At 43.3% G+C, this 16,900-nt stretch overlaps 1 protein-coding gene across 1 annotated transcript; it reads left to right on the top strand.

Moving 5' to 3' along the window:
- Positions 1-928: 928 nt before the first annotated feature.
- CIDEA (cell death inducing DFFA like effector a) lies at positions 929-14,211 on the top strand. The gene is made up of 5 exons (XM_005013097.6): positions 929-1,069; positions 4,383-4,539; positions 4,742-4,888; positions 6,907-7,088; positions 10,107-14,211. Exons 1-5 carry the CDS (start codon positions 1,032-1,034, stop codon positions 10,240-10,242), a joined length of 660 nt encoding a protein of 219 aa, XP_005013154.1. The 5' UTR covers positions 929-1,031; the 3' UTR covers positions 10,243-14,211.
- The last annotated feature ends 2,689 nt before the right edge of the window (positions 14,212-16,900 follow it).

Below are 16,900 nucleotides of genomic sequence, written 5' to 3'. Positions count from 1 at the left end.
TTACAGCCGATAAGGGCCCCAGAGCTGAGGCTTGAGAACATTTATGCAGGGATTGGCTGGGTGCTGATGAAGCCTGGAAAGCAAAGAAATCAGGTGGGTGGCTCCTTTGTGCTCAACAAGATGGACCAGAAAAACAGTCCCATCCATGGGGTGACCCTGGGCGAGGTCCAGGCTCTGTCACCGAGGTGTCCCTGTGGAACCTTCCGGATCCAGCCTCCTGCCATCGGGCAGTGGCACAGAGCTCCCTGCTCACCGGCTGGCCCTAGGTCAGTGGGGCACGGAGCAGCCAGGATCTGCCTTGGTTTCTCTGTGGTCGTGGTTTTAGAGCTGTCAAAATGATCATGTTGTGTCAGAGCTGAAACATACTGTACTTGTGCCTGTGGGCCAGCATGAAAAGGAAAAAATGACATGTTTACCTGCCCCATAAACAGAAATCACTGCTGCCCATACCCTAGGAAGGCTAAATACCTCCAGTGAGGCTACTACATACATTAATCCAAGTTGTAAGCTTATTCCCAGGCTCTAAAATCAGAAGCCAAAGCACTTTAATCTGTTGATTTACTCTTAATGCTTAGAGGCTTCAAATGGGATTGGCTCCTGCTGTTGCTATATTAGCTGTAACTCAGATATACACGGAACAAGCAATCTTTATCTTTCCTTCCCTGGGTAAACAACAAGGAAAAAAAAACTCATTGGGAATAATAATAATAACAACGATAAATCTTCCCTCTGAGGTGCTTCGCCTGGCACCTGTCAGCACAACCCCGCCACCACTCGTCGTGCCAGGGGGGAGCTTGGAGCCAAAGGGGTCTCGGGGCGGGGGAAGAAGGGGGTCCGGGGGTGGCATGGACAAGGATAGGACAAGGACAAGGCTCCTGCAAGGCAGCCCACCTCATGGCCATGCCTCCCCTTGGCCGGGGGCGGGCTGAGGGCCGGCCCAGGGGCAGGCCGGCCGTGGAGGCGGAGCGGCCCCGCTCCCCATTAAGGGCGGTGGCGGCCGGCGCTGCCTGACGGCCGGGGAGGGCCAAGACATGGAGGGGGCGAGGGGCTACGTGGGCTCGGCGGTGCGGTGAGTGCCCCCGCGGCTCCGTTTCCTTTTAATTTATTTTTAAAGAAGCCTGAAAAGTGGAGGTTTGCTTGGCGGGGGAGCTCGGCGCCCTCCCCGCTCGTCCCGGGGTCGGTGGTGGCGTTTGGGGTGTGCTGGGCGGGCGCCGCTCCCCTTCTGCGCCTCAGGGCTGTGGGGTCTTCTCAGGCTGTTGTAACCGGGAAGCCAGGTGGGACACGCAGTGTCCTGGCTGATTTCTGACTTATTTTTGGCTTTGTTATTGCTGCTGTCGCTCGACTGTGAACTCTACCCTAAAAATCCAGCCGTGCCATATTCTGAAGCCGCTTGCGTTGTGCAATGTTGGCTTTCCTGAGGCTGGGGACCATTGCACCACGTTCTTAGACAAACATACAGGGCACATGGCAAGCAAAGATAAAGGGTGAAGTTAGCCTACAGGGCTCGGGGCAGGTTGTTAATCCCTGGTTTCTCCTCCAAAACAAAGAGCTCAGCTGGCCCCCTGCCCTGACACTGCACCAAATGCTTGGGACAGCGTCTGTAGGTCTCTGGGTGCTTGGCGTTACACAGGGCAAGCTGGGTGATGTTGAAGATAATTTCTTCCTCAGTTATAAACACTTTTCTGAGTTCTTGTATTTTCCACTGACATAGGATCCCTTCTCCTGTAGGGAAGAGCGAAGACCTGCACTTCAGCACCATCCCTTTGCTCTGTACCACTCATTCCCTGACTTATTCCCATTACCTTTTAGTATGCAATTATTTTCAGTAGCTCCAATCTAGTAGGGGAATTCCCTGCAAAAAAATAAGTGATATTTCTTTCTGTGAGCCATGAACAAGCCCCTTTGAGTCTCTGGTTTACATATGTGTGAGGGGAAACAAGCAGAACAGGCTTTGGGCAATTGACCCAGAAACGGAAGGGTTCACTTGGCTTTCTGGCTTTTTTTTCTTTTTTTAATACACTGGCTTTTGTTACCTAGTACTTAATATTGTCTGAAACCTCACCATGCTCTAGACTCACTTCTTCACGGGCAGACTTACTTGAAAGATATTGACTAGTCTTACGGAAACATACGTGGAATAGCATTGATGTTAAATAACTACCCGAGACTTGGACTGCTGTGAAGTGGCAGTATGGTTGAACTGATTGAAAGTCCTGGTTTATTAATCTTTTTGTTTCTGACTTCTTTCCTCCAATAGAACTAGGCAACTGTGTAGGATCGTGGTTGTTGAGCTCTGAAGAAAATTTTCTTAGAGCTACAAAAAATGGCTTATAGAGTTGGCTCTGCTAATGCCCAAGATGAACGCTTGCTCTTAGGTAATAGCAAAGAACAGGACTGGTATCTTCTGTCATCACAAAAAACATCTTGGCAGTATTGTGATATATACCACTCAAGGAACTATTCTACGTGTAGTTTTCAAACGTGTGAGGGGGGAACAGGCTGTGCTAGCTCTGGAGGTGTTCTGTCCTGAATCCTAAATGCTGCACGTGCTAGCAGTCAGGTGCCCAGCAAAGTGGGGTCACCAGCACGGAGATAAATGCACAGGCTTCATACCTGAGGAAGAGACTGGAGTGATTCAGAGTGGGAGCTGCCTGCAGACTGGCAGGGTGATTGGGGCACTGCTTAGTCAGTGCAGAGATTAACACACACATACACACACACGCCCTGTCCTAGCACACTTTCCGTCTATGGAGGGGAAGTTATAGCGTCTTCCTCTGCTATTTTGTCATCTTGCCTTCCTCCCTGGTTGTGATCCAGGAGGAAAATGCTTAGCTTTTTCATTTGAAACAATGAAAGTCTCCTAAAAACCTTGCTGAACCCTCACCTGTACCTGCTTTGTTATGCCACATGAACATACTTGCAAAGTGTTGAAAGCCAGAGACCTAGTGTTGAGACAGCACTACCGAGATGATATTAGGTTCAGCCAGAACTAACACTTGAACACCTCACTCCTTTAAAATATGTATATATATATATGTTTCAATAATACTGATGAGTTTTTGAGGAAGAGAAGCTCTTCAGCATATAGAGGAAAAGTAGTATCCCAAAGCCCTGTAGAATAGTGGTTTGGAATGAGAGCAGGAAAGGAGTTAATTACTGTAATTAGCTAGCTAGTTACAAAAATTACTTCTCATGCATCTCAAAAATATGCTTAAAGACCAGGTACAAGATTTGGAAAAGATTTATTCTCTTCCAGGTGGTGATTTTTGGCAAGTTGGCTGGGTATTAAATTAATCAATACAATTTGGCAGTAAAAAGCTATCGCCGGTGATATTTAGGGGAATATAACTCAAGAACGTAAACAGTCACTGTTGAAGATGTGATTGTCAAGGGAAACTCAAAACCTCTTTCTAAAAGAATTACAGAACATCCCAAGTTGGAAGGGACCCACAAGGACCATCAAGTCCAACTCCTGGCTCTGCACAGGACCACCCAAAAATCAGACCGTGTGTCTGAGAGCGCTGTCCAAACACTTCTTGAACTCTGGCAGGCTCAGTGCTGTGACCCCATCCCTGGGGAGCCTGTCCCAGTGCCCGACCACCTCTGGGTGCAGAACCTTTCCCTAACCCCCAGCCTGACCCTGCCCTGTCCCAGCTCCATGCCTTTCCAAAAAAGTGTTTGAACTCCTAGCCTCTGGTAGCCTGCTCCAGTGCTATCCGCTCATGTACTTGGATCTTAATTTCATTTCATTCAGCTTTCTTTGATACATTAGGGCACAAACAAGTCTTATTTTGCCATTCTCTAAGCTGAATGAGGTTTTACAGACTGTAGATGTTATTTATAAGCATCTCTGCCATTTGCAAGTCAAGCATAACTATCAGAAAGCTCCACTTGTGTTCTGAAACCAGGTGTTTTGCATATGGATAGTGTGTTCAGTCTCCCTAAAGCTAACTCTTATCATAAATAAATAGTTGAAAGTAGTGTGTACCATCTGACCGAGTGTTTATCTTGCAGGAAAAGGGAGTGATTTGTATGGGTGACTGCAGTACTAGCTGCTGCCTTTCTCATTCACTGTAGTGTTAAAACCTGTCGGCTTCACTGTGACTTTGATGTCAGCTGAGCTCAGCAGCAACTTGGCCCACATGTGCTCGAAATGGTTTTCATTTGAGAAGTGTTTTCAAATGTCACCAGCAAGGGAAAGTTCAGAGACACAACTGTAGGGCTATGTAGTGTTTAATTTTGAAAGCAAGCTCCACAAGTCTAACGTGACCTGTGAATTACTTGTACTATGTCCTTGTGTACCAAACTCAACGGCCCTCCTCCTCCTTGTGGTACTTGACGTGACTATTTTTATAACTACACTGAATTTTTATTTGTCTTAGATCTTTGGTATCCATGGGAGCATCTGTGGGAGCAGTAACAAAACAGACCCTGTTCCCTCCTCTCATGCCTGCAGGGCGACCTTTTCGTGTGTCAAATGCCTCCAGGAGCAGCCGGAAAGGAATTGTTGCGAGCAGCCTGAAAGAGCTCATCAGCAAGGTACAGCAAACATTCCTGCTCTGGCTGAAACTTGCACTGAAGTGCAGTATTGCAGGCAGGCAACCCACAGACTGTTGTTCGTCCAAATATCATTAGTGGGGAAGTTCAGGAGAATGCAAGTCTAAATATTAAATGATGGGGGGAAAAATATGACAGTGATAGGCTCCCTTTTGAATTCTCCAATCTGCTGGTTTTTTTGCAGACTTTAGAAGCCTTCCTTATCACCACTGGAGTAGTTACTCTGGTTTTGGAAGAAGATGGCACGGTTGTGGACACAGAAGAGTTCTTTCAGTCCCTGGATGATAACACACACTTCGTGGTCCTACAAAAGGGACAGAAATGGACACAAGTAAGTGTTCACTGCCTCCCTCCTACTTGAGTAGAAGTGGATGGAAAAAGGTCTGTAGGTGAGGAAGAAAACTTCCCCTGTGGAAGGGAAAGTATCAACTTCTTGTTTTATCATCCAGGAAGGCTTAACAAGTTCATTTCTTTGTCCCCTGCTGGGACATAAGATGGTTGACAAAGATGTGCCAAGAACTGAACTGAAATGCTACCACTGTGTTCAGTGGTAGACCCACTGAACTATGGGGAAAAGAATTTTCCCATATTTTCACAGAATTATGGGGAAAAATCCCACTTTTGGAACACCTCAGGAATAACTTAGTTCTTGAGCTGTTTCATAACATACAGGGAATGAGGACTTTGATTTCCTTAAGCTAAAAGCACAAACTTCGTTTAGTTTTAGAGGGGGTAGAATGCCCAAATTAAGCCATATAAAAAAAGCTTTGCCTTGCAAATGCAGTAATAGTGAAGATGAGAAAAATGCCTGTACTAATCTTGCAAACAGCTAAAAGTTGTCATCAAAACCTAACATTAGTCTTCATGCTTCTAGATATTTTACGAGATATGTTAAGATTGCCTAGCTTTCAGCCTTTTAATAGTGTAAATTTAGTTTCCAGTTAGTTTTGTGGAGGAGTGCAGTAGTAAGATGGTCAACTCTGAAGTTTCTCCCAATTAAATGATTGTTTTTAGAAATGATTGTTTTTAGAAATTGAAATTTATTCTGCCAGATGCAGAGTTCGCTTAGCAGTTGCAAGCTGACCCACTGTTCCTGTCTGTGGGTGCATGGCTCAATTGTGTGGCCCCGTTGTTTGTCTCTTAGTGCAGCATGGACAGCTTGTGTGTTTTTCCCCAAGATAACTCACTGACTTAACCTGCTGCACCTGGCCATGAGCTCCAAAAGCAGAAAAGGAGTTGCAGCCAGGGTATGACTGCACCTTGCTCCTTCTTCCCCTGCCTCATGTCCTGTTTCGCATGGCAGCAGAACAAGTTTAAGTGCAGAAGGAGAATGCCAAAGCTTCACAAATAAACTGGAGTGTAGCACAAATTGTCTTGCTTGGTCCAAATGTCTTGTGTGCTAATGGGGGCATGCTCCCAAGCAAACCCAACTGCGTGTACGTGTTCAAAACTTGTTGTTAAGGGTTCTGCTTGCTGGAGCTGGGAGCTCAGAGGCTGTCGGAGTAAAACAGGCATAAAATTGCTGGCTGGTGATACACTGCAGTGTATAAGTTGGTCTAACTTACCATGGCACTGTCTGAGCACCGGGATGACAAGTACAAAAGGCCCCAGCCTTACACAACTTTGTTGCTTTATTTAGCATGCAAAAAGCAGGTGCTACACATTACAATCCTTGAACTGAACGTGCTGAGCAGAGCAACCCGTGTATCCACTAGGTGTCTCCCTAAATAAGGGTATTCCTTACTATTTCTCTTTTTTTTTTTTCTTTTTCTCGAAGCAAATAACCCACTCCTGAAAGAGAGCAAGGGCTGCTTTTAGTAAGAGGTAGAAGATGACTTTCCACAGTCTTCTTTCTCTTATTTTTCCAGCTTAAACTCAGTATTAAAACCTAGGCCTAATCAGTAGTGGCTCCTTCTTCCATTTACTTTGTAGAAAGAAGGAAAAGAAAGGTGAGCTAGGATTTGAAATGTGAACTTGACTTTTTTCACAGGTTTGCACAGGAAGTGAGGTTTTTACTTCACCTGAACAACACGTAGTCTTTACAGCTATCTCCGAGGTTGCTGATCACTATTGTGTTCGTTCCTAAACAAAACGACCTAATGTCTTGTTATTTTGGTGTCCTGTTTGTGTGGACTTGCTGTGCTGTCTTTTTGGAATAGTTTCAGAAGCCTAATCAGGACTTGAACAAAATTGCCTAAGCTACAGACTGGCTTATCTGAGTGCTTTTTATTTCTAATTTAGAATTGGTTAAGAATAAGTGAGTTACTTCTAAAGAACTGCACCATTAACAGTTGTCTTGCTTTAGTTCCCTGGCTTAGGATCTAAACTATCTCCCTCTTTTTAAATTAGACAAGAAATGGAGTCGTCCCTGCAAAGCAAAAGAAGAAAATGGGAGTAGCTAACATCACATTCGATCTGTACAAGCTGAACCCTAAGGATTTTATTGGCTGTTTAAATGTGAAGGCAACCTTCTATGAGATCTACTCTGTGTCATATGACATCAAGTGTATGGCAGCAAAAAATGTACTGCGGTAAGTATGCTTCCATTGCTGATCAGGCTTGCTCGTTAATGAAAACCTGTTTGCTTATCAGTTCTAAGACATTTATATAAATATAATATTTTATTAATTCTTATATCTGATATGCTGAATCTTCCTTTAATAGCTGTCTTGTAAAAACTTACAGCTTTAAGCTTTCTAAGCTTATGGCTCATAGGTTTTCATGGTTGAATCTTAAATTTCCCCCAGGACAAAACCCTAATAGCTTTTACTCATATCAAGAGACTGGGTACAATCTCCTGAGAGAATTCCTTTAGGTTTCTTTGACTTGTTTAAAGAATTCAGGGTGCTGAGGCTCTTAGGAGGGGAACTTCAATGAGGTGAAATAAGACAGGAATTGGAGATCTGATGATGGAGGTCTTCATGGTGGCTGTCAGATTCACCTCCTGAAAGGTACATGGAGACAAAAGAAGGGGGAGAAGATTGCCTTAGTCTCTAAGAGAGCCTAGCAAGGACCTCTGTCTTCCGCAGGACCGAGCTGTAGTAGGTTGCAAGTTTGGTAGAACGGGCTGTTGGGAAATACTGCCTCGAAATAATCTGTCCTTTCAACTGTGAAAGTCAGTGCCATGTCAAAACCAGCTGTGTTTTTCCCTGATGGAAGAAAACTTTGAGTTCAGACCCCTTCACAGAGATGCCATACTCTGATTTTAACAGCTGTTTAAGCTACAGCCCTGAATTTCTCTGCCTGACCTGTCAAATTCTGTTTGAGATGCAGTAGTGTAGTTGCTGCATTTTGTTACTTGAGAACCAGACCTAAATGTACACTGTTCAGAACAGATGACATGGCCTGTAAATGGGTTTATTTCACTTGGGCAGCAAGTAGTCTTCGGTTTGAAGTCTTCAAGTAGCCCCTAGACTCATGCATGCAGGTATTAAGCACTGTAATGCTAATCTTATTCCCCGTCTGACCTCTGCCATTCTGCTCTGGTGGTCCCTTGCTTAATCCTTCGGCCTACAGCTGCTGTAGATGAGGCTCATCTCTGGCCAGGCTGCAGTGATGTTCCAGCTATATGCTACACCCACCCGTAGCACTGGTTTCACTGGAGTCCCTTCAAAGCAACGGTCCACCCTCAGACAGCTGCACTCCTCCAGTTCCTGTGTTTAGGCCTCTTGAGCCAGAGCAAACTCCAGATCTCTGGCTATCTGTTGTGGGGCTGTGTCAGCACTGGAACTTGCACTGTTGAGGAGAACGTGAAGTGATGGTTCTGCCTGCCAGCACAGTGCAGCTGGTGAGAAAGAAGAAGTTCTGCAAGCAGCTGAAGTAGTGCAGAGCTCTTCTAGAAGTGCTGTTACACTACAAAGAGTTGAAGGGGAAGTGCCGGTGGGAGGCTGGGAAAAATGGGCCACCAGCAAGGAGCAGGGGAGAGAGAAGAGAACCTTGGGTGCTCTTGAATAGGGCAGACAACTGCCTCAGTTTGCTGTTTAAACTGGAGACACACGGTGTTGGATTCTCAGCATAGTGCCTCTGCTAATGAGTCAGAAGTTGCCAGCCCTGATGCCCTCTTCCCGCGCCCACCTGTGGAATGTGAGGGAGGAAAAAAAAACTTTAAATTCAGCAGTTGTTCATCGGTGGGAGGGGCTTGGAGCCTGCCAGATCTCATTAGTGCATTTCTGTTAAGGGTTTCTCCCTGTCTGGCCCAACTGAAGGATCAAATGTCCAGTTCAACAAATAACTTCCTCCGCGGCTTAAGTGACAACTGCTGTCATGTGCAAGTGACACACTGCAGCTGCCCAAAAGCTTGGACCAGGTGCAGCTTGCTTTGACTCTGCAGCTCCTTTGCCTGCACTGTCCCGCAGAGGGAAGGACATGCTGAAATGGCATGTGTGTGGGGAGCATGAATAAGGGTACAGCCTTTTTTTTTTTTTTTAAAGGCTCTAAGTATCAGAGTATTCAGCTCTTTTGAAACACTGGATTTTGACTACAAACCTTTCATCAAAGTGGGAAAAAAAACAAAAAATGTAAGAAGAGGACTTTGTGCTCTCTGCTAGAGCTGAAGGGAGAAGTATAGCAACAGAGGGTTCACAGTTGACTTGCACAGGGATACAAAAAGTGCATGTTCCCTTTTGAGAGGGGGAGCACTGGTATGGTTTTTGCATCTTCAGAAACTGATCCCCTTCCAGTTTTGGAGTGGTTCCGGTTCTCATGTGCCACTTCCCCAGTGCCTTAACTTTGAAAATAGGCCCTCATACATACAATGATTAAAGCTTGAATATCTCTCTCAGCATTAATGTCCTTGTTGTGTCTTGGAGATTGGAAGGAAAAAAAAAAAAAAGCTATAAGTAGGTTGAATAAATGACCACTCAAATGTGATGATCTCTATTCCTTTGTCCTGTGGTGATCCACAGTATGTATTATATTGACTTCTGATGCTCTCTTGATCTTGATTTATGGATCTGCCTAGATTCTCACACCATATATTTCAATTCTGATAAATACTAGCACATTAAAATAAAATAGTTGTGAACTGAGAGTTACTAATGTTTGCAGCTTGGACAGTTAATTCGATTGGCTTAATTTGTATTGCTGTTGGGCATCCACTGTACTGTGATTGCTGAGCTTCAGTGCTAATCAAGTTCGATCTGCACCTTGGAGGTGCACACAGGCTTCGTGGTGACCTGCCTAAAGGTGAGAAGCAAGATCAGGTCATGCTGCGGGGCTGCCAGGCAATGTTACATCTCCAGTGGTGCTCTGGTAGCTTGAGTGATGGCTTTCCAGGTGGCCTAATGGGGTTACAGAATGATTCATTAAATGCATTTTCTGATTCTGCCCGTGTCTACAACATGCCAACAGTTTTGTCAGTCAATGGCCACAGACAGAAGTAATCGCACTAAGGAAGGTATGGAGATGACCATCCTCTCAAAAGTGAAAAGGAACAAGAGGATTCCTAAATATACCTCCCTAATTCATCCTGAAGGTGCTGGGGGAGGCCGGGGTTTTTGGCTACGTTGCCCTGTTGTTGACATTTTTTAAACAAATGGCTTTTCTTCCAGGAAGGTGCTTCAGCTGATGTCCCACGCGGCACAAATAACTGGACAGTTTCTGCTCTATACTGGAACATACATGTTGCAGCTGATGGATGAATATGATGAAGACGGCGCCTGTGCAAGAACACAGCACAAGCAATAACCACAGCTGCACTCCTGATATTGGATCCTTTTGCCTAAAGACATTCCCTTGCCCAAGTTTGATTGTAATGATGTTATAGTGGGGAGATGTCCACTGAGGTGAACTAACAGTTTTCCCGTTTGGGCCTTAGTCATAAAGTGTTCGGTGTTCATAGGCTCTTAGCACAGCAAAAGGGTGGGTGCCTGATGTCTGAGAACTGGGCAAAGGAAGAGAGGGCAAGTTTTTACCCCAGCAATTCAGTAGGAAATAAGAACACTTAGAAATATGCATGCTTTGTAACCACTGGATCCTTCTCTTGCACTGATCAAAACATGGTTGTTTTTTTCATGGCTGTCCACTTGCCTTCTGAGCAGACAGGGCTGTGGTTGGTTTTGGTTTTAATCCTTAACACTGCTGGTGTTGGTGCCCAGCTGGCACTGAGATACAAAAGGGTGAAATGTACTTATTTACTACTTCTAATGATGGAAATACATAGTACAGCTGAATCCTGGTTCAGTGACTGACTAATCTCATGAATTTTAAGTGGAGAAAGTGCAACTACTATACAAAAGCTTAAAACTTAACCTTTCTTCCCTTAAAACAAGTTTTAAAAAATCAAGTAACTCTGTATATTTTTCTTCAAATATACAGAAAGTTCTGGTGAGCATAGCTCATACCACTTGAAGAACAATCATTTCTTTAACGTGTTCGATGTCCCACTCTGCTTAAAGTATTGAATACCTTGCCATAGTTTTATGCACGTGGCTTAAGGGAAACCTGAAGCTGCTTTCAGGTGTTGACGTTCACTTCTGTAATTTTTGCTCTTCAGCTACAAGATGACACTACATCCTAAGCTGTACTTAAAGTGCATGTGATGTGAATCTGGAAGAGGCATTAGATTTTAACGTCCCTGCATTCAGGGGAGGGGAGTGGGACACTGCTGTGTAACATGTATATGCTCTAAACTGGGTATTTGCAATCTGACAGTCTCATAAGACAAGTTGTATTAAAAGGGCAAAGTTTTTAATTTTTAGATAGAATTGTCCAGAAAAATTTTAACAGCTTTGTGAACAGCTAATATGACAGGTTCCAGTAAGGGTCTCCTTAACAGTAAGACAAACCAGAAAACAAGCAGTGGTGTAGGCATCTTGTGTCAAAATTCAAACTCAGCCTGTTGTTGATGGGGAAAAGTCTGACTTCTGTTGTTCACAGGTGTGGCTTTTGAGATTTTCATTTGCTTTCTTATGTTGAATTTTAATAAATTATTTTCTTGCTTAAGACTGAAAGCTGTTAAAGAGATGACAGACACAGGTAAATGTCTGACCTGACAGCAGGTGCCACCCAGGCAATGAGAGGGTGAACAAGTGGGATGGAGGAAGAAAGTAGTGGGAGCAAAAAGGAAAGAGACCAACGTGGGCCCCAAGGTCCTTGCTGTGCTTCTGCTGAGACAACAATCCTTTAACCACGTGCATCAAGTGCGCCGATAAGGTGAAGGAAAACCTGATGTGCAAAAAGAGGAACAGATGGGCTGAGAAGACCAAGCATCATGGTTACTGGTATCCATTCTGATCTGTCAGCTGAACCTGTTCCCTTCAAATGTTACCTACACATGGGAATATTGCCTTCTTGTTTATCTGCAAACTTCAGCTTCATGAAGTTGAAGGATTTTTGCCTTCCCTTTATGGATCTGACTTAGCCAGCTGGAGCTGCATCTTTCAAATAACCGCTGAAGTGAAAAGCAGCCTAAAATCAATCTTAAAGGAACTGACAGACCCAAGTTTTCTAGGGTCTGCCTTTTCACTACTGGTATTACAGATAAGTAGACAGCTAAGAAGAAACTTAATGAGAAAAAGGTCATGTTAAAATGGAGACTTTAGACTTTATCTGTATTGTTCTTGCTCACCGCCTCCTTCCACCCCCCCCCCCCAAGTGATACCATGATAACTGATGGCCCGCGTCTTTCTAACCCCAGTTTTCCCTAAGGAATTGCATTTAGCTGATTCAGTGCAAGGACTTTCATTAATTCTTTCAGCTTTTAAGAACCATTTATTCCATTAAAATAAGACCATTTATTGAAAGTAAACCACATGTAATGCTTCTAATAATATATAGGTTGCTAATAGTGGAAGCACCAATGTAAAGAAAAAGCAAACAGAACTTGCATAGTTCAATATTGCATTAATTAGTGTGAATTGCATCTTCCACATATGTAATACAAAAGCATCTGCAAGTCTGAAGTGTGCAGATACCAAATGCCTCCCATCTACAGCCAGAGGCAGTTATCACAGAACTAACACACTCCGTAGTTCCCAGTGGTATTGCTGTAGAACTGAACACGGTCTAAAAGGCTAACTCAGTATGAATTTGAAATGTTTTTAAGCAGCTGCTTGTTTGGCAGCCTCGCTTAAAACAAGCTGCTGAAGGTCATGTGAGCTGCAAAGTCTCCATCTCAGAGCATCTCTCTGTAGTTCAAAATGCAAACAGATGAACAAAATAACTCAGCTTTGATATTTTCTCAGGCTGAAGAGAAGTCTCTTGGAAATTTTTGAGACTGTGAAATTGTTCCATTGCTTCTGAATCTGGGGTTTGCTACAGATTTAGTGCTAGGAAGATACTTGCTGCTATACCGACTTCTTTCCAGAGAAGCTTTTGGCTTTGGGTCAAACCAGAGGAGTTCATGATTTTCTGAGCTGGAGCCAGTTTGCTTTTTACAGCCTTCTGAAGATGCGTAGCTTTTACTTCAGCAGTATGTGGTACACAGCAGAGAACTTCAGCATTATCTAGCTTTCAGAAAACTCTGTGAGTGGCGTGCAGTATGTAGTGAGACAAAATCTAAAAGCACAGGCTCTTAACTGCAGGTATGTAGAAATGAAACCAGCTTTTCTACTTCAAATTTTTAGTTTTATTTTTTCACACTATAGGCTCAGTTAATCTGCACTTGCTCCTCTTGCAGTCCAGGCTGGTAGCACTGAAATTTCAAAGGTGTGAAACATGTTTACTCCCTCCTTGCTTGCCCTGTCCCTTTCTGCCTGTTGCTTTGCATCACTTGCTAACAATGCACCAAGTCGTGCTCTGCAGTTACCAAAAAAGGAATTTTCACTGAAGTACTGGATCTTGTTGACTCAGGCACTGTTCATGTTCTGCCGGCAAAACAAAGTTGCTCTCTCCATGCCTAGAATGAAGAATCTGGTAGCTTTTGTGTGTGTAGCTTACTTCATTTCCTTCCTTTCATCAACCCATGAAGTTGCTGCTTTCTTGCACCTTCCTATTCTTTCAGGAAAAACAGGATTACAAGATTTTCTGCCTAGGGGATAGGATAAGGCAGTGTCTAAATTCTTTAGACCCTTAGGAATATTCACTAGGAAACATCCCGAATCCCTTCTCTGTAGGGAGGGGTTAAAGAAAGGAAAACGGGACTTTGGGCTGGAAGCTTTTTCAGCATAGTAAGTAGAGAGGTAGGCGTTAACAATGTAGGAAATGTTGATAATTCTGAATATGAACTGTGAAGATAACTGCATAGGGCTATGTGTAACTGACTAGCACTATAGCTAAATCATTTCAGCGTACTTCTTCCACAGACAGCACTTGAACTAAAGGCGTAAGCTTCTTTAATTAAAAACATTTAAAACCAAAGCACAAAGTATATTTTGAACTTAATGCCTCAAGCTTTACTGGAGGTATTAATGTAATTATCAATCCATTTTAGTTACATGCTAGTAATTATCCTTGTAGGGTTTAGCATATATCACTCTGCTTTCTGTACCTTACCTTGCCATAAGATATTTATAAACCACGAGGGCTGCTGTTTTTCTGAGGGAAAAGAGGGTATTTTACCTTTTCAGAACTTTTGAACCCAGTAGTTACAACTTGCTATGAAAACTGAGATGAGTGAGAATGATACTGTCAGTGATGGCAATATTTTCTGATACGTGGTGCCAATTTTAAGGAACACTTCAATGTCTATGAATAAATTTGAATGGTGGCTTTGGATGTCATGTCTATTAATTTTCAGAACAACTTATTCCTGAAATAATCATGGGTATTAATGGAGCCATGGTCTGCCACAGAAAGCTTGCAAATGCTGCACTGCAGCAGTGAAGTAACTGGAGACTATTATGTGGCTCTGAACTCTCTACTGCTGACTCACTTTCTGGCCTCGGAGAAAACATGCAAACTGCTTCTTTCTGTTCAAAAGGAGTGCCCTCCTCCATCTTCTACCAAAGTTGCAAAAGACTACAGCGTACAGGAGATAGAAGGCTTGGGAAATATCTGGCAGGAGCTGCCTCTTTTCACGAAGTACAGTAAGGGTCATGGAAATGCCTTGTGGAAAACTCTCTGCAGTCATTTGCCTACAGCTACGCTAGCACACATTTTGATTGCATAAAAATATTAACATTTCACTGAAGTAAATTAAATTTGTCTAATCCACCGTTAACTCATGCATCGAGAAAAGATAAAAAAAAAAAAAAAAAAAAAAAAACACTGTGCAACAGCTGTGAGAGAAAGGGGAAAAATGAGAGAAACAACCCTGCAGACACCAAGGGCACTGAAGATGGAGGGGGAGGAGGTGTTCCAGGCACCAGAGCAGAGGTTTCCCCTGCAGCATCTGGAGAAGACTATAGTGGAGCAGGCTGTCCCCTGGCAGCCTGCAGAGGACCACACTGGAGGAGATCTCCATGCTGCAGCCTGTGGAGGAGCCCACGCCACAGCAGGTGCATGTGCCCTGAAGGAAGCTGTAGCAGTCAATGAGCACTGGCACAGGTCACCCAGAGATTTTATGGAGTCTCCTTGGAGATCACAGAATGGTTTGGGTTGGAAGGGACCTTGAAGACCACCCAGTCCCAACCCCCTGCCATGGGCAGGGACACCTCCCACCAGACCAGGCTGCCCAAAGCCCCGTCCAGCCTGGCCTTGAACACCTCTAGGGATGGGGCATCCACAGCTTCTGTGGGAAACCTGTTCCAGTGCCTCACCGCCCTCTGAGTGAAGAATTTCTTCCTGATATGTAATCTAAATCAACCTGTATTTATCCCATTAATATTTCTTTAAGAAAATGACAATATCTTCAACCTGAGAAATATCCCTCATGGTCCTCTCCCCTTATTCTCAGAGACAACTTATGTCTGCTTTGTTGTGGGGGAGGAACTTGTTTGTAGTTTTGTGTTTGTGTTTCTTACTATCCTATTTTTAATTTGCAAGAAATAAAGTTAATCTTCTCCGAGTCAAGTCCGCATTGCCCCTGATGGTAACCGGTAAATGATCTCCCTGGATTTATCCCATCCCAGGAGCTTTTTCATCTTATTTTCTCCTCCAAGTGCTATTAAGGAGGGAGATCAGCTCTGTGTGTGTGTGTGTGGCAGCCAGCAGATATTAACCCACCACAAGCACAAAACAGCAGCAGTAAGAATAAGCAAAAAAAACCAAGTTGCCTGTGCTGTAGGTGGCCACTAACACTGGAAGCAAATCTTTCATAGTGTTTTCTGCTGTTTTTTTCATAGCTGTGTTTGCAGAGACAAACCCCAGCTATACACAGTACAGCATTAATATTTTCAGTTGTCATGATACAAAATATTTACTGGCCTCCATCTCAAGCACTGTTTTTAGGTATATCAAAGGTCACCCATCAATCTGAATTGTTCATGCTAGGCTCCACTCCAAACGTATTCTGGGTTAGGAATATTTATTATTAAGCATTAATAACCATTTGAAAGAGAACATTGACGTAGTACTGCTATTTTATAAAAGATAATGAAATGTACCACTAGAAATACAAAATGTCATAATAAAATCTGGGCTCAGGATAATGCATTCTGTGCAGTCCCTGTATAAGAAGTTGATTGATCATCAGTTCCCTAAAAAGTTTTATAATTAGCATACGTTATGCATAGATTAGGTTTGGCTTTTTTAAAGTAATATAACTATCAGCAGCACCACAGGTTGGTTGTGAACCTGTGTGTTTACAAGTTAAAAAATAAATAAGTTTAGATCCTTAGAAAACAACTATATTTAAGAAAGCATTAGTGTAATGACATACACAGTCTATTATAGAAGTAGAGAAATCTCAGACATCTAAGAAGTCCTTTAAAGCCCAGTTAGGTGTAATTATTTCTGACACATTTTGCAGTTACGCTGCGAAGTCCGTAGTCATTTATGTTAAAAACACTTTGTAATTACAGAGCATCTTCCCTCACACTGCTACTTGACTTGGTTTGCTGCTGCGCTTTATTAAGCAGTGTTTCCAGATGCTCTTCCTGCATGTCAAAAACCAAGAAAGAATAAGAAAGAAAATAAATAATCTTATTTACGTATAAGACTATTGGTTTGCTATTGAACTAGGCAAGCTGAAGTCTACAGAAGTGCACTCTTATTTTTCTCCTGAAGAGCTAAAGTGCAGATGGCATTGTTTTGGTGATCCCTGTACCAAATGTGCTTAATTTATGTGCTGCCAGTTGCAGCTTCCAGGCCTTCTTGCCTACGTAAAGAATTTGCCTGGTAAAGCTGCCCAGAACAGTTGTGGAATATTGTTCTCATCTGCACTTGACTCTCCAAGTAAATACGCTTTCCCAACAAAAGCCAGTATCTTCCAGAACAATGAATGTGTTTTCAGAGATGATTGATTATTTAACAATAAACCCCTTTTGTTTGAAACCAGAAATTACAGAATAGTTTCTGCAAATAG

Source organism: Anas platyrhynchos, chromosome 2, assembly GCF_047663525.1.
Source record: "Anas platyrhynchos isolate ZD024472 breed Pekin duck chromosome 2, IASCAAS_PekinDuck_T2T, whole genome shotgun sequence".
Taxonomy (NCBI): Eukaryota; Metazoa; Chordata; class Aves; order Anseriformes; family Anatidae; genus Anas; species Anas platyrhynchos.
The sequence above is the reverse complement of the archived record's forward strand: the minus strand, read 5'-3'. Positions and strand labels throughout refer to the sequence as shown.